The following is a 20,675-nucleotide window of genomic DNA, read 5'->3' as shown; positions in this document are numbered from 1 at the left end:
AATTTTTACTGGGGTATGTAATTAATTGTCTTTAAAGTTTTGTTTAGGGTACAGAAATATGTATCTGATTTTATGATACTAGAGGGAGAATGGGCATAGCTAAGGGAAAACTACAAAATATTCACCTTCTTTGGAGGTCAGGTGACAAGGTTTCCATCAACCCGCTATTGCTCCGGGATAGTAAGCAGGTTTTGTATCAAGTGTGGAGTTGTAGCTCTGCTTGACTTAAATGAGTGACGCAGCAGTTGGGAAGCAGCAAATGGTACTGGATTACACACAGACAACCAAAACTAACACAAACACACATAGACTTCCTGGGATGTAAATTATTTTTGAGGTTTGAGATCTCCTTTTACAGAATTTAGTATATAACAGATTTAAAAACCAAACTTCTTAACCTCCCAATATTAAATAACTAAATGTGCAAAAGAACCACCATTAAATAGCACATAAAAAGCTATACATTTTCTATGAAACAATATGTGCACAGATTTTCAAAGCTGTGAAAATGCAATAAAGAGCACAACACATTTTGGTCACTTTATTAAATGACATTAAATAGTTTAAGTTTCAACTACTAAACAGCACTTTGAATGGTGAAAACACAGATAGTATTATTGTCATACTTGAATGCTTTTCTTTAAAAACACAATTCCAGTCCTTATATATATTACAAAACAGCCTTAAAGGAAGAAGTAACATCTTTTCTACAGTACTTAAGATACTCAATACGGAACTGAAAAGCAGTCTAACAGAAACAAAGGCAAGTCTTCACAGCTGTATGATTTCAGCAGCCAAAGCTGGATGATGGACTGAAACATTACTATACAACTGGGACAAAACATATACAATATCACAATACTAAGCAAAAACGCTTTACACCCAAAGAAATAAAACAGGTTACAAAATGTGGAGAATTTAGCAGGCAAAACTGTATTACAAGCAACATTTTAAATCGTCATTTTTTAAGCCATTGCAACTATTTAAAACATCTAAAACAAATATAAAAATGAGCCTTTTAGTATCTTATTGATGTGATTTTGTCTTTAAATATTTGTTAAAGCTTGATGTTATACTCAAAGTACATATTATGTAGCTAAAATGTCAAGTGAAGAAGAGTATGCAAAGTGGTCCAAGTTTTATCTCAAACTCTCTTGTTTCCAATTCATTCTTCTATGTATTATCCTTTAATTTATAGTTTCATTCATGGGGGAAAAGGTTTAGAAGGTTGCCTCAAATTTTGACACCTATGTCTTTGAGCAAGCAATCAGACCATGATGAAAGTTCACAGGTCTAGTAAATCAGGTTTAAAGTATTCTGGACTTGTAGAAATACCAACTGATAACAGTTGGCCAAAGTATACTGTCTTCAAAGATTTATCTCATAAATCCTGTCTCTTTCATTTCTCCTGAAGTAAAAACACCCTCCCCCACACACCAATTGAATGAATTTGATTATATGGCTGGCATAATATCCAAATACATGGAATTTGTTAGTGATAACTCACCACGGGAAGGTGGAGGGTGAATCCACCAAACCTCAAAATTCTATATGACAAACTTAGTACTCTTGGATGTTTACCACTAGTTTTTATGATCAAAGTGGAAATCTCTTAATCATCCTAACAATTCAAAACAGTTTTAGCTAATGTTAAACTCATTCCTCATTCTAATCCAGTGATACCTAGAGCTAATCCTCCACCCAGCTTTCTCTTTTTTGGAATTCACTGGCTATTTCCACTACATGTTACGTCACCATCTCAAAAATAGTTTCGTCATGTTGAGTGGACTCTCATAGTCTAACAATCTTTTTCTTTAAGAAACTCAAGCAACCAAATTGTACATGAATAAGCTTATAAGTCATTTCTACAAGCCTGGATTAAGAAAAACGACAATGTAATGACTTTCTAGTAAAACCTCATAAAAGGGCATTAGAGATGAATTAATTTTGATCAGAAAATTGCCTCACAGATCTAAACTAAAAAAAAAAAAAACCGAGCTTTGAAACAAAATTTATGTAAGAGGGCTTCCCTGGTGGTGCAGTGGTTGGGAGTCCGCCTGCCGATGCAGGGGACACAGGTTAGTGCCCCAGTCCGGGAGGATCCCACATGCCGCGGGGCGGCTGGGCCCGTAAGCCATGGCCACTGAGCCTGCGTGTCCGGAGCCTGTGCTCCACAACGGGAGAGGCCACAACAGTGAGAGGCCCGCGTACCACCAAAAAAAAAAAATGTACATAAGAAAATGTGGTTGGGAAAAGAGAACATACTGATGAGAGAAAAGAAGAGCATAGAAGCCAGTGAACCTTATCTTTAGGAGGAATTATTTCACAATACTGACAGTACTGGGAATTGTTGTAAAGCACATTCCTCATGTGAACTTAAAGTCAGCAATGGTTCTGCCATTTTGATGTTGTTTATAAAACAGGGTGTGAAGCTAACAACCACAACACCATCCTTAACCTCCTAAAATGCTAGAACTTGATTTTGTTAGTCCACATCCCACTGCCAGCAACAGGATGAAGCACTAGCACTGACACCAAGCAGTTAAGAGATGTGCTTTATATTAGTGCCAGGAGAGAGAAAATTCTTGTGTGGAAGATAATCCACAACCCTGAAATCTTACCAGTAATTATTTCAGCACATATAACTGAAAATAAAAAATGGCAGAAAGACTACAGAAGAAAAAGGAATTCTCTTCTTAAGCTGTACTTAAGGCTGTTTATACAATGCTAAGATAACTGCAAGACTCCTCCAAGTTTTAGAGCAGTAGTATTTAAGAATATTGCACACAATTCTGTGTCAAAGATAACCCTTAGTTTCTAATTTTCAGTCACAGATATGATAAAGTAGGAGCCCAGTTTCAGACTTCAGTCAAAAGAACATTAAAACCATTTCAATCATTTAATCAAGAAATGGATTAATACAAAAGTATTACATAACTTGAGGAATCAACTCTAAGAACTCAGCTGTGTGTTTTTATATGTAAAGAATGAATATATAAATCTGTATTCTTTCATAAATTCACTAATTTATGACAATTTTATGGTTGCTAAAAGCAGGCATAAAAATTTAGAGAGGAAATCTGTGGAGTTGTTACTGTTATGGAAGGACTTGTTTTCACTGAAAACAATTTGAAAGATCTTCTGTACTTAGTGTGTGTAAGAAGATTCTAGGCAACATCACTGACAAATGTCAGGAAGAAATGGTATGCCCTATTAAAAAAAATTTTAAGCTAATATGGAAGATTGCCATTTCAGGGAAACAAACTATTTATACAGTTGAGTTCTGTTCATTCATTGATTCCTAAAAAAATAAAAGATCTTTCTATGATTTTAGCAATCTTTTAAACTTTTAGTGCAAAATCACATTGATTTCCCTTGGGAAGGTCCCGGATTTTTGCTTCTCATTGGGGGCGGTGCACGCTGTAATGGTGGTGGCTGCATACCACCAGCCACTGACTGATACATTCCTCTCATATCAATCTGCTGGTAGTTAGAAGGATTCATGATTAAATTTGGAGGCTTTGGCATCATGAGGTGACCCAGTGTTGCTTGTTGATAAGTCATTTGCTGCTGTTGCTGCTGATTGTACTGCTGCTGGAGCCTTCGGTTCATAAGTATTCGCTGAACACAGCTGATTAACTAAAGAGAGAAAAGAGAGCTGTTACAAGTGCATGACCTGTCTCAAAGAGGCAGTATCAAGTTTTGAGTTAAAATCAATTTGTTAAGGGGGTACCATACCAAAAGGAAAACACATTATTGTTATCACCATTACTAATTTGATGGCATTCACAGGACCATTACTGTAGAAACCGGTTAGTAACACCATTTAGGGCTAAATTCTCTTAATGACTTGACTATTGTAGTGCAAGCAGCATTTAGGTTAGTTGCCATAGTAACCCATCCTGCACTGTGATTAGTCTCAAGTATTAGTTACAGCACTTTTTTGTCAAGTCTCCTTTCTTTGTCATTCTTTTGAATATTTCACCTGATGACAGACAAACATTTTTAGTGACAAACACCCAAGGGAAAAGGCACTTGCAGTGGGAATAATTCCTACTTGGAATGGCTCAAATTTCCTAAGATAATTTAAAACCACATAATTTTACAGTGTTTTCTAAGTAAAATTCATGCCACAGAAATTGATTCCCTGGTGTCAAGAGTTGAAATTTCCCAGTGCAAGGCAGATGCTGGCAAAGACCATGCTAGGAAAGATAATCAAGGATCCTGGAATATGCTAGTCTTTTAAAGAATTACATAATTTAGTAGGAACCTGTGTCATGTATCATTTATAGCTCGACTTTTTATCTCAAATTAAATACATTAAAAAGTATACATATTTGTGGAAGTTGTTTAAAAATAGTAAATGTGGTAAAAAGTCTGGCAAAAATTCCTTTTTAGATGTCCAGAATATACAAAAATAAAATTATATGGAAGAGAGTCTATGTAAACTTCAAGGAGACCCATTTGGGAAGTTGTTGCTCCTTTGCAACAAAAGACATTACCTTTATTTGACATTACTAGGTTTTTGGATAAAGTTTCTCTGGGGATAACCAATGACCATCCATCCATCCATATGAGGGAATGGTTATTGACACAGATGTCACACAAACCGATTTTTATAAATTCAAGAAAATTAAACATAACCTAGAGATAGTCCAAATTCTTACCATCTGTTGTTTTGTCAATACGTCATTGTAGATTGCTTCTCTTCGTTTAACATCAAGCTCCTGGCTGGCTTGTCTACTTAATGCTAACGCCTGTACCTGGGCCTCTGAGAGATTCATGTTTTCCTTCCACTAAAAGAAAAGTTTCTATTTACTCCTTATTGCAGTAGAATTGAGAAAAAAATAATTAAGGTACTTAAAGATATTGAGGATTTTTAAAGTTTTTTTTTTCCTTTTCCTTTACTCTTTTCTAAAGAAGACAATGATGTAAAAGCAGCGTACTAAGTTGTCCACTGTTGTACAAGGGTTACCTATGTCTGGAATCAAACTATTTGGATTTAATTCATGCAACTGGTAATTAAAGTACATTTATGTAAGCAATGCACACATTTCTATGATTAACTGATTTCCCAATTCTTAGATTTTACATTTCTCTTTTGTGCCAACATCCAGGTAAAACTGAATTATATATAGCTTGGCACTATTATCCAGTTTATTGGTATTTTACTGTTGCAAATCAAGTTATAAGGATTACGCTCTTTTCCCCACGGAAGTAGTGAATCAAACAACAATTAAAAATTAAAACAAATGGGGGGGAAGAACACAAACTGCAAGTTGGAACAAACAATTGCCAATTAACTTACTACAGTTGAAATTATATCTTCAAGAGGCTGAATCCTCACTGCTGTCACACTGTTTGTTGCTTCCACAACTTTTTCTCTTCCTTGATTAATGAGGTCCTAGAAGAATCCAAGAAATAACTTTATAAGGGCATATAAAAGACAGCATAGTTTAAAAGTATAGGGATCCTTTCTCTTGCCAATTTATAGCACTTGGTCTTAAAACTCTTTAAATAATTGAAAAGAACAGCAAAATTCAGCATCAATAAAATGGAGTAAAACTCATCAGTGAGGGTCTTGTTAGGAAGATAAAAGTTTGGGTTCTATTGCACCAATATTTTAATAATTTAAATGACTCCATAAGCACATTTTAAAAAGAAAACCACAGATTAAATTATTAAATTATTGGTATATTAAAACCTAGTCCTTCTTATTTAAATTATAACTGATTCTAGTTTTAAATTACTTATTTCATAATACTGTGCATTATCGTATACTTAATGTTGCATCTACACTGCATTAGAATATAAATCAATGTGTGTATTTATCCCGTTTATTCAAAGTATTTTATAACTGAAGAAATTGCTATTTCCCTAGCCAGTCAGCTGCCCTATTGTTCCTTAATTAAAATGATTCAAACTACATTAATTCAAGGCCTGATTCCCTTGTGCTCTGAACAAACCACATTTTATTATACTATGCTAGTTCAAAAAGGTCAACAAATGAAAGAAAAATTTCTTGGTCTATTCAGAGGTAATCTTTTGGAGAATGTGATATTCCAGCATAGGGAACCTTCAACAACAGGGCACTTGAAATTGCCTTTAATTCAAGTTAAACTACTTTTGTACTTCACAACTTACCTCCAGCTGTTGATTACTCATTGCTGACAGGGCTCCCAAATTGAAAGGAATATAAGGAGTTTGAGAGTTGAAACTGACAGGGGGTAAATTGGTCCCAGTTGGTATGTTGAAACGCATGGTCAGTCCCTAAAAACAAAAAATTATGCACTTTCCACACTGTGATTTAAAACTTGAAATTCTACATCACCTACTGGTTTAGAAAAAAATCCACATTCTCAGATCTAGGAAATTATTAACACTCTTTCACACACAAACAAAACACCCTTATCACCCGAAACCAAGATCTTCTTACATAGAAAGCTTTAACCCCTAAAGGTGTACTCTTTTTCTGATAATTCCCACAGAACGGGGCAACTCAGAGAATTCTGATGAGACTACTAAAATCACAACGTTAAAGAAGTTTGGTACAATGAGTTTAAAAAGGATTCAGGCATTAGGATAAAGTTTCCCATATGCTCAGGCATATTTTTGCTCAACTTGGGGTGGTGTTTAAAACAGATGTGGAACTATTTTAAATAAAGTTGCTGCTGGAGATTGACACTAATGTCTAATAATGGAGTATTTTTGTGTTCTGATAATCAGTCAAAACTTAGATTTCATGGTACACATGCTAAAGCAACATTTACTCCTACCTCCAAACTCTAAGCTCCTATATGTCTGTTACTACTGTGAGGGTGTTGATGGAAGTTAAGTGATGCTAAATATATAGCTTCCCACTAATCTCTCAATTTAGCAAGTGCTAATCAGAAATGAGGTTACTACTCTTTAAGGGGAAAATATTTTCTTCTCTCCTCTCCTCCCACTCTATCACCAAAGGTACCGAAAAGCCCATAAACAGAGTCTCATACTTGGAGACTCTGTTCTTGAAGATTCACTACATTACTACCTGTTCCAAATGTGACGCTTTTCTTCCCCCATTGTTCTTTAAAGTGACTAACATAAAAAAAAAGCATTTCAAATGAACTACCTTCTTCTCTGCTTCATACTCAGCCCAAGCTGCTTTTCTTTCTTCTTCAGTCAACTCTTCTTCTTCTTTGTGGTCCAAAAGAGAATCATGTTCATGATATCCTACAATGTGTTCTTTATGTATTTGAAGAAGTTCTGCAAGTATGGTGTCCTGTTTAGAGGGGTTGAAATAATAATTATTTTCTCCCTCTGGATCATATCTCCATAGTTCTTTGGTCTACTGTTAGACTAGAAGCTAGACACTGGCTGCTATACATATTTCTGATATATATGATAAATTACCTAGAAAACATTCACAATACATGCAACACCAGCCTCTTACATAAGAATGTTATGTTTATATAGCATGTTTTAGGGGCTAAATTTTTTAATGACTACTTTTCATCTTTCAAAGTTTTTTCCTCCAACTTTGTTCTAATTTTTTCATATGCATTTTGTTTTGTGCTTTGTTCTGATAAAAAAATGCTAACAGAAGTCTGCTTAACTCAGAGATTACACTGAATGAATGACTGTGCTAAAAATCATGGCTACTCTTGTTCATACATGTTTAGCACCTTTATTTTCATAATCACTTTAGCTACCACTATACTAACAAAAAACAAATCTAAATTAATCAAAACAGCTACAGAACAGTTTAACTGGAACATACAATCCTTATATTTCAATTGTAAGAAGGTCAAATAAAATTACACTGTAAGGACCCATGGTTGAAATTTAAACTGATATACACTGTTTATCAATTTATTATCATAGTGTCTTTTTTAAAGTCATAATGTTTTAAGCCAGTCTTTTAAGGTTAAAAAAAACTAAAAGCTTAAAAATTGGGATCATTTATATACTCGGTAAGAACACCAAACTCCTGCTCTGTGTGATTATGATTATGAGACACACACAAATGGAGATTTGCGGGCCAGAGGATTAAAGTGAACCATGGGTATGTTACTTGCTAATAAAAAATTAAAATATTCACAAGTTGTTTATTAAGAAATAAAAGATGAAAACCTGGATACATAAAAAGCAAATTAATTCACTTTACAAAAGGATTTTCCGTAGCTTCTAACAGCAAATTTCCTTAGAACACACTTTCTAAATTGAGTGTGAACTTAGTGAAAGAATGTAAATAATATTTGACTGGCCAAAGGAAGGTACAGCGAGGTACACAGCACATTAAATTTAAACTTAATCTGCATCTAATAATGCTTAATGCCTCCATAAGTTTAGCATAGACAAAGCCCACACTTGAAAAGAATTTTGTCTTTACATCTTCAACCATACCTAGAGTATAGCGTCCAATACAGGGTAGGGGCTCAAATGTTTGTTAAATAACTCAAGATGAAAAATTCAGCTCACGAGGCCCTAAGTTTTTTTCTGTACAACAGCAAATGCTGACACCAATTCCAAACATTCTGATATTTGGTATCACGTTAACAAACAATTTTATCTTGCTACCTCAATAAATAATCACTTCATAATTTCACGAAAGAAAAGGAACTGATTTTCTTGATACAGCTGTAATTGAGATTTTATAATTCATTTTGAAGGCATGTGCTATTTCTTTCGTTGAAAACATTAAAAGACCATACAAGCAAGAGGGCTCAAGAAAGTCTACTGGTGGAACACATATATGTTAATAAGTTTATTTCTTTTAAAATGTTAAGTAAACATTTCTCTCCTGCACCAGTGTAGAAGTCTGCCATCAAAGCTGACTTCTCTGGCCTATGACATATAGAACAGGTTTATCATCACTAGATATATCTCCAAAGTTCAGAGTTACTGACCAGGCAGGCAGGGAGATAGGGCAGTCTGAATTAAATTCTGTTAAAAGATAATGCTTCCTTAGATGTGTGTCTCCCATGCTTACCCCCCGAGCATGACTCAGGAGACAGGTATGTAATAAAACCAGATAACATTGACTAATATTTTTAGCAAGTGACCATGCCAAGTACAATTAGGAAAGTCAGCTGTTCTACAAAATACCAAATAAATTACAAGGTAGAAATGATCTATAGATAGTCCCTAATTTTACTTCTGTCTGACAATAGGTGATGTTCTTAACCATAGTCAAAAATCACTTCATTTCTCTAAGACAGCAACCTAAGGGAAAGACCAGGAGAACTGTGTGCTAGGAACTGAATTTATTTTTCAGCTGTGTGGTTTCTCCGTAATACTGGATAATAACTTAATCTAGTTATGACTATAAGTTAAACATGGATGAAATATTCTACCATCACATATGTAACAGGATGAGATAAGAATAGCAGGAATAAATGAAATACCCAATTCTTTGGAAATAAACATTACGTCAATCAAGTATAACGTTTATTTCTCAATTATAAATACCACAATCCATACATTAACTACTTTTTATGGTTAGAGAAAAAGCCTTTCCAAAAATGCATGCATGCAATCTGCTTACATGCACACACATACACACAAACACACCCATATACACTCTTTTAAAAAGCCCACCAGGGGCTTCCCCAGTGGGGCAGTGGTTGAGAGTCCGCCTGCCGATGCAGGGGACACGGGTTCATGCCCCGGTCCGGGAGGATCCCACATGCTGTGCAGCGGCTGGGCCCGTGAGTCATGGCTGCTGAGCCTGCGCATCTGGAGCCTGTGCTCCGCAACAGGAGAAGCCACAACAGTGAGATGCCCATGTACCGCAAAAAAAAAAAAAAAAAAAAAAAAAAAAGTGCCTGTGATTTCAGGGAGCTTTATCAAGTTAGTCCTTAGCATCCTGTAATTTCAAAGTCCAAACTTATCATCTTGAAATTGGTAGAAACTGATGTCCAGAGAGGCAAAGTAACCTTTTTCCAATCACAGAGCTAAGGACTAGCTGGGACTAGAAGATAAATTTCCTGACTCCTATCCAGTGATCATTCTATCACACTGTAAAGAATGACTGTTTTCTTGAGGTATAGTGCCCTCCATTTCCCAGATCTATTCGCTTAAAAAAAGAAAATTCCCTAAAGGATTCCAGGGGCAGGAAAAACTTAAGTAGGTCTATCTTTTCTCTTTTTAACACTTTTGTTCTTTCTGAAGTTTTTAAAAACAAGTGCGTGTTAATTTTTTTTTTTTTTTTTTTTTTGAGGTATGCGGGCCTCTCACTGTTGTGGCCTCTCCCGTCGCGGGGCACAGGCTCCGGACGCGCAGGCTCAGCGGCCATAGCTCACGGGCCCAGCCGCTCCGCGGCATGTGGGATCCTCCCGGACCGGGGCACGAACCCGTGTCCCCTGCATCGGCAGGCGGACTCTCAACCACTGCGCCACCAGGGAAGCCCTACGTGTTAATTTTTTAATAAAAGAAAATATAAAAACTGATCTCCCCACCAATTCCAGATTTAAGATCTATGCTATCAAGTCAAACATGATTGCCTAATTTTAAGGTCAGATTATGATAGAGGTTCAGCTTCTGCTCGTGCAATAACTTTCATTCTGACCCACAGTCAACTAAAATGTCAACAAGTCAGAGGAAAAGTGCATGTGACTTAGTTTTTTATCATTAAAAAATTTTGGACCCTTTTCCTAAAACATTACCTCCCTGCTAACATCAAGCCAAAAAATCAATCATATTGCTTCTACTGGCTACAGCACTTCCTTCTTTTCAAAGAATTTTTAAAAATTTTAATGGAAATGATGTTAATATCTATTATAAAAACTAGAGACAACTACTGGTAACATTTGTTGTATATCCCTCCACACATTTACACTTAACACACGTGTGTGCATTTCCACATAAAAATGGGATTGTACTATATTTAAAACCTACCTTTCTGCCTTAATATCTTTCCATGAACATTATTTTACATTAAATACAAACTTTCATTGTTTTTAATGGTTGCAAGGTGTGTACATTATATAGATACACTTTATCATCTATTTAATTATTCTCTTCAGAGTTTATCAAGACATTTATGCCACTTTTAGTTTTTAATCACCAAATCTGCAATGAAACAGGTTAATGGATAAATTTTAGGGACTTCCCTGGTGGCACAGTGGTTAAGAATCTGCCTGCCAATGCAGGGGACACAGGTTCAAGCCCTGGTCCGGGAAGATCCCACATGCTGCAGAGCAACTAAGCCCGTGTGCCACAACTATTGAGCCTTGTGCTCTAGAGCCCACGAGCCACAACTACTGAAGCCCGCGTGCCTAGAGCCCGTGCTCCACGACGAGAAGCCACCACAAAAAGAAGCCCGTGCACTGCAACGAAGAGTAGCCTCCGCTTACCGCAACTAGAGAAAAGCCTGCCGCAGCAGCAAAGACCCAATGCAGCCAAAAATAAATTAATTAATTTAAAAAATTTTAATGTATTATTATATGAACCACTTGTTCATACAATAATATGCCGACAATACTCAAGGACTCAGATGAGTATGTTTACCACTATCTTCATTTTAACAAAGAAAAGACATGACATAAAAGTTAACTGACTTTTTATAGGAACAAGATTCATTTATACATTTCAGAAGCATGAAAGCAAAAATCTTTCTTTCTTCCAGAGTGTTGTGTAAGACACAAATAACAGAAAGAAGATACAGGATTTCTGATACAAACTGTTTCTACATCTTTCCCATTTAAATTAATTGCAGCATACTGTCAATACAAGAAACTTGATGAGATTAAGAGGGCAAAAAAGTATTTGTAACAAGATCTTCAGAATATTTCTTTGGGAAAAAGTTTTGCAAAGTCTAGAGCAAGTTATAAAAGTTAATACAGAAAAATTTCATCCCAATATATAATATAATCGTGGAGAGGTTTTTTGTTTTCTCCCCTTGAAGCATGCATTTATATTAGTTGCTATAGTAACACTATTATTGAAAACAATACTGGAACAGAATCTATAATCACTAGGCCAACAGTCATCAAAATGAGGTTTAAATTACATCCAAATGTGTACCTTTACTTTTCTTTGTCTAAACTTTATTTTTCCTTAAATAAGTGAAAAAGCTTACAAGCTGGGAAAAGCATGGTCTATATTCTAGCTAAAAACCTAAATTAGTTTGAGCTTCAAAATGACTAGTTCAATTAATAAAATAAAATTAATGATAAACTACAAGTTTAAGTTAATGTATTTAGAACTTTAAAGTATTTGGCAAGCTGACAAAAATTTCCGTTTAATTAATTCTGAAATTCAACCTTGAAAATAAAATTTTTAAGAAACAATCAAGACTTTGCCTAGAGGTGGGGGCAAGGGTTTGTCATGTTTCAAAATATTTTGCTTGCCATCAGTTTGAACTTGAGTTTCATAATATCTGGAAATAAAATGTCACTAGAATACTTAAGTGCCACAGGACCCACTCAAAAAGCTATGAAAAAAATTCCTTTTATTACTTAAATAAGTGTAGATTCTTAATAAAGAAACAATATTCCTGGTCAAAAAAGTTTCTATTTTCAAATATAAAGCCTCTTTCTTCCCAAACTACACAAGAAAAAAATGCAACATATTTGATAAGTAACTAGAGAGCTATTGAATGAAGTTCACATACCACCTCATGTCAGATTTTTAGGTCAAGAGCACATAACCCTTGCCAAAGAGCATTTATAAATATATCCAGATTCTCAAATTGTAGGTATGAATAAGATAGTGACAACTACAGAACTTGAAACTTCCAAGGAAAGAAAAGGCAGGCCTGCCAAACTGACACTGGTGGAGGGTAAAAGCCAGAATCTCCTTTGATAAAAATGTTTTATACTCAATTTAACATTTAAAGAACTAGATACTATATTTAGCATTTAACCTTTAAAAACTGGTGATCCATTACAATTCTTATACATGACAAATGCCATTCACTGAGAGGTAAAGAGTGTCATTCTGTATTTTATATGACTGTAGTAACTTTCTAGAGGTTGCAGTTTTCCAAATAGAGCCTGAATTCAACTCAATTCTTATGCTATACAATCTGGAGCTCACATCATCTCTTTAATTTATTAACACTGTTACATCCTCTAACTCAACCATAGGTGTGGTCTAAAAAATATATGAAAATAAGAGCAAAAGCAGTTATTTAGCAGTTCAAATTACATTTAAAGAAAGAAAACATCAGGGACTTCCCTGGTGGTCAAGTGGCTAAGACTCCATGCTCCCAATGCAGGGGGCCTGGGTTCGATTCCTGGTCAGGGAACTAGATCCTATATGCTGCAACTAGGAGTCCGCATGCTGCAACTAAAGATCCCATGTGTTGCAACTAAGACCCAACCTGGCACAGCCAAATAAGTAATAAAATAAATAAATAAATGAATGTTTTAAAAAAGAGAAAGAAAACATTAAAATATAAAATGGTTTAAAAAATGACATAAATAAGGCCATCTAATGATACTTATATTGACCAAATCTCTCCCACAATTTATATTCCTTGAAGGGTCCAAAGTAATAAATTTGATATAAAAAGCTCAGTCATGAAAACATTAGTAATTGAAGAGACAGAAGTGAGACATTCACCTACTTAACTCCCCTAAAAGAATCACAGCTTCAATTTTCCACTGTCCCTATTCCTGGAAGTGTTACAAGACACATTTGAATCAGCCAATCTCAGTTACACACTTTAGGATATTAATACACAGATACTGTGGCACTCAAGTACCTATACTAATTCAGAATCACTGTCACTTCAACATATTAGTTATGTCCTCTGAACTCCCCTAAATGAAAATGGAAAAAAACTGAAAGGACATATAGCCATGCTTACCATGTTTCTCTTGATAACAATTTTATGTATGACCAAACTGCTTGAAATATAAACATCAGTATAATTTTGTGGGAATCAACTGTTTTTTTAAATGTGAGCTGATATGACAGCTGTCACTACACAATCTAACAAAATTGTTTCAAATGAAGTTAAAGACAACTAAGCACTACTAGAGCCATCTTATGGAAAAAACCAAACGAACCTTTTGGCCCACCCAATATTTTACCAGAGACTGAAGCACAAAGAGCAGTAAAATTAGTAAAATTTTTTGTCTATGTAAAGATAAAGTGCCTTGTTTGACTTTTTCCCCCTTCTCTCTTTTAAAGAATTTTTATCTTATTATATTTAACTGAGGTATAGCTGATATACAATATAAGTTGCAAGTGTGCAACATAGCGATTCACAATTTTTAAAGGTTATACTCCACTTTTACTTATTATAAAATATTGGCTATATTCTCTGTGCTATACAATATCCTTGTAGCTTTTTTATTTTATACATCATAGTAGTTTGTACCTCTTAATCCCCTACCCTTATCTTGCTCCTCCCCACTTCCCTCTCCCCACTGGTAACCACTAGTTGGTTCTGTATATCTGTGAGTCTGTTTCTTTTTTGTTATATTCACTAGTTTGTGGTATTTTTTAGATTCAACATATAAGTGACATCATACAGTATTTGTCTTTCTCTGGCTTATTTCACTAAGCATAATACCCTCTAAGTCCATCCATGTTGTTGCAAATGGCAAAATTTCATTCTTTTTTATGGCTGAGTAGTTTTCCATTGTGCATATATTACCACATCTCCTTTATCCATTCACCTGTTGAAGGACACTTAGGTTGCTTCCATATCTCGGCTATTGTAAGTAATGCTGCTATGAACATTGGGGTGCAATTATCTTTTTGAATTAGTATTTTCATTTTTTTCAGATATACACCCAGAAGTAGAATTGCTGGGTCATATGGTAGTTCTATTTTTAGTTTACTGAGAAACCTTTTTTGGAATTGTAACTTTGCTCCTTAATAATTGGGCAATCTCTCAGAACCAATTCCCTTACTACAAAGGGGTAATACCACCTGTAACTAATAGGACTACTGTAAGGATTAAAAGAGATAATGTGTTTAAAAGGAATATAGCACAAGCACTTGATATTTATTACTCCTTTTTCCATATAACCTGCCTTATCCTGTTTTTTAAAGAATATTAATCTCTTTTTGTTTTGTTTTGTTTTTTGCGGTATGCGGGCCTCTCACTGTTGTGGCCTCTCCCATTGTGGAGCACAGGCTCCGGACGTGCAGGCTCAGCAGCCATGGCTTACGGGCCCAGCCGCTCCGCGGCATGTGGGATCTTCCCAGACCGGGGCACGAACCCGTGTCCCCTGCATCGGCAGGCAGACTCTCAACCACTGCGCCACCAGGGAAGCCCAAGAATATTAATCTCTTTTTACACATCATCTACAAAACATCCTTGCCACAGATATCTGCCATAAATCTAATCAAACTTTTGGATCGAATTTCCAGTTTAGAGAATGTATAAGATATACAAATTCAAATTCACCACCAGGAAATAAACAAATACAGAATGAAGGGAGGGGAGGTGACAGCACTAAATTAAAAGAAATATATGGAGAGACACAACAACCAAATGCAGTGTGTGTACCTTGAGTGGATCTGGTTTCAACAAAGAAACTGTAACAAACTTTTTGAGACAAGTGGAATAATTTGAATATTAATATGGCTGTGGTATTAGATGCTGTTAGGAAATTAAGAAGTTATTAATTTTATGGTATTGTGCTTATGTAAGAAATGTCTATAATTTAGAGATTTATAATGAAATATTTACAATTGAAATATATTCTTATAATTTAAATATTTCAGAAAAATAGAGGCAAATGTGGCACAATATTAACAACTACTAAATCTAGGTGATGGGTACATGAGTATACATTATATTCTTCTAGTATGAAAATTTTACAATAGGAAAAAATTGTTCATTAACCTTTTTTTAAACATACTGTCTTTATGATAAGGGAAACAGACAACACAAGACTATGTGGCAAAATTCTGGGACAGACCAAAGTCTAAAAGATGGGTCCATACCCTTTTTAGCCCAAGTTAGTTCTCTATTTTAGCTAATCAAAACAGTTTTCTTAAGCTGGAGTCTGAATCCAAGTCGCCTATCTACAGATTTTTTAAAATGCTAACTAAACGAGGACTTCCCTGGTGGTGCGCTGGTTAAGAAGCTGCCTGCCAATGGAGGGGACATGGGTTCATTCCCTGGTCTGGGAAGATCCCACATGCCACAGAGCAACTAAGCCCATGTGCCACAATTACTGAGCCCACGCGCTGCAACTACTGAAGCCCGTGTGCTGAAACTACTGAAGCTCGCATGCCTAGAGCCCATGTTCCACAACAACAGAAGCCACAGCAACGAGAAGCCTGCGCACCGCAACAAAGAGTAGCCCCCGCTCACCGCAGCTGGAGAAAGCCCACGTGCAGCAATGAAGACCCAACGTAGCCTAAAATAATTAAAACTAAAAAAAAAGATGGCTAAAGCACTGTTATAAAATAATGAGGAGGAGACCTTCAAGATGGTGGAGGAGTAAGATGTGGAGATCACCTTCCTCCACACAAATACATCAGAAATACATCTACATGTGGAACAACTCCTACAGAACAGCTACTGAACACTGGCAGAAGATCTCAGACTTCCCAAAAGATATATAAATATTATTTTCCTTTTGCTCTATTTGTATGTGTATGCTTCTTTGTGTGATTTTTGTCTGTACAGCTTTGCTTTTACCATTTGTCCGAGGGTTCTGTCTGTCCATTTCTTTTTTTTAATATAGTTTTTAGCGCTTGTTAGCATTGGTGGATTTGTTTTTTGGTATGGTGGCTCCCTTCTTTCTCTGGCTTTCCTTAGTTTTAATTACTTTTTAAATTTTTAAAATTTTTAATAATTTCTTATTTTAATAACTTTATTTCTTTTTATTTGAATCTTTCTTTCTCCCTTTTCCTCTGAGCCATGTGGCTGACAGGGTCTTGGTGCTCCGGAGGGGTGTCAGGCCTGTGCCTTTGAGGTGCAAGAGCTGAGTTCAGGACACTGGTCCACCAGAGACCTCCCATCTCCATGTAATATGAAATGGCAAAAGCTCTCCCAGAGATCTCCATCTCAACGCTAAGACCCAGCTTCACTCAAAATCGAACAAGTTACACTGCTGGGCACCCTATGCCAAACAACTAGCAAGACAGGAACACAACCCCACCCATTAGCAGAGAGGCTGCCTAAAATCATAATAAGGTCACAGACACCCCAAAATACACCACTGGATGCGGTCCCGCCCACCAAAAAGACAAGATCCAGCCACATCGACCAGAACATGGGCACTAGTCCCCTCCACCAGGAAGCCTACAAAACCCACTGAACCAACCTTAGCTACTGGGGGCAGACACCAAAATCAACGGGAACTATGAACTTGCAACCTGTGAAAAGGAGACCCCAAACAGAGTGAATTATGAAAAATGAGATGACAGAGAAACACATAGCAGATGAAGGAGCAAGGTAAAAACCCACCACACCAAACAAATGAAGAGGAAACAGGCAGTCTACCTGAAAAAGAATTCAGAGTAATGATAGTAAAGATGATCCAAAATCTTGGAAACAGAATGGAGAAAATACAAGAAACGTTTAACAAAGACCTAAAAGAACTAAAGATCAAACAAACACTGATGAACAACACAATAAATGAAATTAAAAATTCTCTAGAAGGAATCAACAGCAGAATAACTGAGGCAGAAGAATGGGTAAGTGACCTGGAAGATAAAATAGTGGAAATAACTACTGCAGAGCAGAATAAAGAAAAAAGAATGAAAAGAATTGAGACAGTCTCAGAGACCTCTGGGACAATATTATACACAGCAGCATTCAAATTATAAGGGTCCCAGAAGAAGAAGAGAAAAAGAAAGAGACTGAGAAAATATTTGAAGAGATTATAGTTGAAAACGTCCCTAAAAAGGGAAAAGAAATAGTCAATCAAGTCCAGGAAGTGCAGGGAGTCCAATACAGGAAAAATACAAGAAAAAATACACCAAGACACATACTAAACAAACTATCAAAAATTAAATACAAATAAAAAATATTAAAAGGAGCAAACGAAAAACAACAAATAAGATACAAGGGAATGACCATAAGGTTAACAGCTGATCTTTCAGCAGAAACTCTGCAAGCCAGAAGGGAGTGGCAAGGCATATTTAAAGTAATGAAAGGGAAAAATCTACAACCAAGACTACTCTACCCAGCAAGGATCTCATTCAGACTCGACTGAGAAATTAAAATCTTTACAGACAAGCAAAAGCTAAGAGAGTACAGAACCATCAAACCAGCTTTACAACAAATGCAAAAGGAACTTCTCTAGGCAGGAAAGACAACAGAAGGAAAAGACCTAAAATAACAAACCCAAAACAATTAAGGAAATGGGAATAGGAACATGCATATTGATAAATACTTTAAATGTAAATGGATTAAATGCTCCAAACAAAAGACACAGACTGGCTGAATGGATACAAAAACAAGTCCTGTATACATGCTGTCTACAGGAGACCCACATCAGACCTAGGGACACAAAAAGACTGAAAGTAAGGGAATGGAAAAAGGTATTCCATGCAAATGGAAATCAAAAGAAACCTGGAGTAGCAATTCTCACATCAGACAAAACAGATGTTAAAGACTACTACAAGAGACAAAGAAGGACACTACACAGTGATCAACAGATCAATCCAAGAAGACAATATAACAATTGTAAATATTTATGGACCCAACATAGGAGCACCTCAATACATAAGGCAAAGGCTAACAGACATAAAAGGGGAAATCAACAGTAACACAATCATAGTAGGGGACTTTAGCACCCCACTTTCACCAATGGACAGATCATCCAAAATGAAAATAAATAAGGAAACAAAAGCTTTAAATGATACATTAAACAAAATGGACTTAACTAATATTTAGAGGACATCCCACCCCAAAACAACAGAATACACTTGCTTCACAAGTGCGCATGGAACATTCTCCAGGATAGATCATATCTTGGGTCACAAATCAAGTCTTGGTAAATTTAGGAAAATTGAAATTGTATCAAGTATCTTTTCTGACCACAATGCTATGAGCCTATATATCAGTTACATGAAAAAATCTGTAAAAACTACAAACACATTCAGGCTAAACAATACACTACTTAATAACCAAGAGATCAAAGAGGAAATTAAAAAATACTAAGAAAAAATGGCAATGAAAACACGATGACCCAACAAATATGGGATGCAGCAAAAGCACTTCTAAGAGGGAAGTTTATAGCAATACAATCCTACCTCGAGACACAAGAAACAAGGTGGGAGATTCAAGATGGCGGAAGAGTAAGACGCGGAGATCAACTTCCTCCCCACAGATACACCAGAAATACAGCTACACGTGGAACAACTCCTACAGAACACCTACGGAACGCTGGTAGAAAACCTCAGACCTCCCAAAAGGCAAGAAACTCCCAACGTACCTGGGTAGGGCAAAGCGGAGAGATTTCCGCACAGAGGATCGGTGCCGACTGGCGCTCGCCAGCCCGAGAGGCTTCTCTGCTCGCCTGCTGGGGCGGGCAGCACTGGAAGCTGAAGCTCGGGCTTCGGTCAGAGCGCAGGGAGAGGACTGGGGCTGGCAGCGAGAACTCAGCCTGAAGGGGGCTAATGTGCCACAGCTAGCCGGGAGAGAGTCCGGGAAAAATTTTGGAACTGCCGAAGAGGCAAGAGACTTTTTCTTCCCTCTTTGTTTCCTGGTGCGCGAGGAGAGGGGATTAAAACTGCTGTTGGAGGAGCTCCAGAGATGGGCGCGAGACGTGGCTGAAAGCGCGGACCCCAGAGACAGGCGTGGGACGCTGGGGCTCCTGCTGCCGCCGCCAAGAGGCCTGTGTGCGAGCGCAGGTCACTGTCCACGCCGCCATTCCGGGAGCATGTGCAGGCCGTCATTGCCGAGGTCCCGGGATCCAGGGAAGGCTTCCCTGGGAGAACGCACGGCGCGCCTCGGGCTGGTGCAACGTCCCACCGGCCTCTGCCGCTGCAGGCTCACCCCACACCCCGTGCCCCTCCCTCCCCCATGGCCTGAGTGAGCCAGAGTCCTCGAAGCCGCAGCTCCTTTAACCCTGTCCTGTCTGAGCGAAGAACAGACACCCACCGGCGAACTACATGCGAGGCGGGGCCAAATCCAAAGTTGAGACCTGGGAGCTGTGAGAACAAAGAAGAGAAAGAAATCTCTCCCAGCAGCCTCAGAAGCAGCGGATTAAAGCTCCACAATTAACTTGATGTACCTTGCATCTGTGGAATACATGAATAGACAACAAATCATCCCAAGTTGAGGAGTCAGGAGTCAGTGCTGTGCCTCTGAGGTGGGAGAGCCAACTTCAGGACACTGGTCCACAAGAGACCTCCCAGCTCCACATAATATCAAACGGCGAAAATCTTCCAGAGATCTCCATCGCAACACCAGCACCCAGCTTCACTCAACGACCAGCAAGCTACAGTGCTGGACACCCTATGCCAAACAACTAGCAAGACAGGAACACAACGCCACCCAATAGCAGAGAGGCTGCCTAAAATCATAAAAAGTCCGCAGACACCCCAAAACACACCACAAGATGTGGACCTGCCCACCAGAAAGACAAGATCCAGCCTCATCCACCAGAACACAGGCACTAGTCCCCTCCACCAGGAAGCCTACACAACCCACTGAACCAACCTTAGCCACTGGGGACAGACACCAAAAACAATGGGAACTACGAACCTGCAGCCTGCAAAAAGGAGACCCCAAACACAGTAACATAAGCAAAATGAGAAGACAGAAA

General features: G+C 37.3%; 1 protein-coding gene across 7 annotated transcripts in view; it reads right to left on the bottom strand.

Annotated features, from left to right (window-relative positions):
- Nucleotides 1-527: 527 nt before the first annotated feature.
- Nucleotides 528-20,675, bottom strand: part of ATRX (ATRX chromatin remodeler) — a 237,956-nt gene continuing 217,808 nt past the window's right edge. For all 7 annotated transcript variants that reach the window (XM_081222784.1, XM_081222780.1, XM_081222782.1 and 4 more), the window contains 5 exons: nucleotides 7,112-7,261; nucleotides 6,145-6,270; nucleotides 5,309-5,404; nucleotides 4,668-4,796; nucleotides 528-3,639 (listed from right to left, as the gene is read on the bottom strand). In XM_081222784.1, coding sequence (XP_081078910.1) covers nucleotides 3,361-3,639; nucleotides 4,668-4,796; nucleotides 5,309-5,404; nucleotides 6,145-6,270; nucleotides 7,112-7,261 — 780 coding nt within the window. In that variant the 3' untranslated portion in view covers nucleotides 528-3,360. The remainder of the gene's footprint in view (nucleotides 3,640-4,667; nucleotides 4,797-5,308; nucleotides 5,405-6,144; nucleotides 6,271-7,111; nucleotides 7,262-20,675) is intronic.

This window comes from Mesoplodon bidens (assembly GCF_964165515.1).
Source record: "Mesoplodon bidens genome assembly, chromosome: X".
NCBI lineage: Eukaryota > Metazoa > Chordata > Mammalia > Artiodactyla > Ziphiidae > Mesoplodon > Mesoplodon bidens.
Note: the sequence above shows the minus strand (reverse complement) of the source record. Positions and strands in the feature narration are given on the sequence as shown.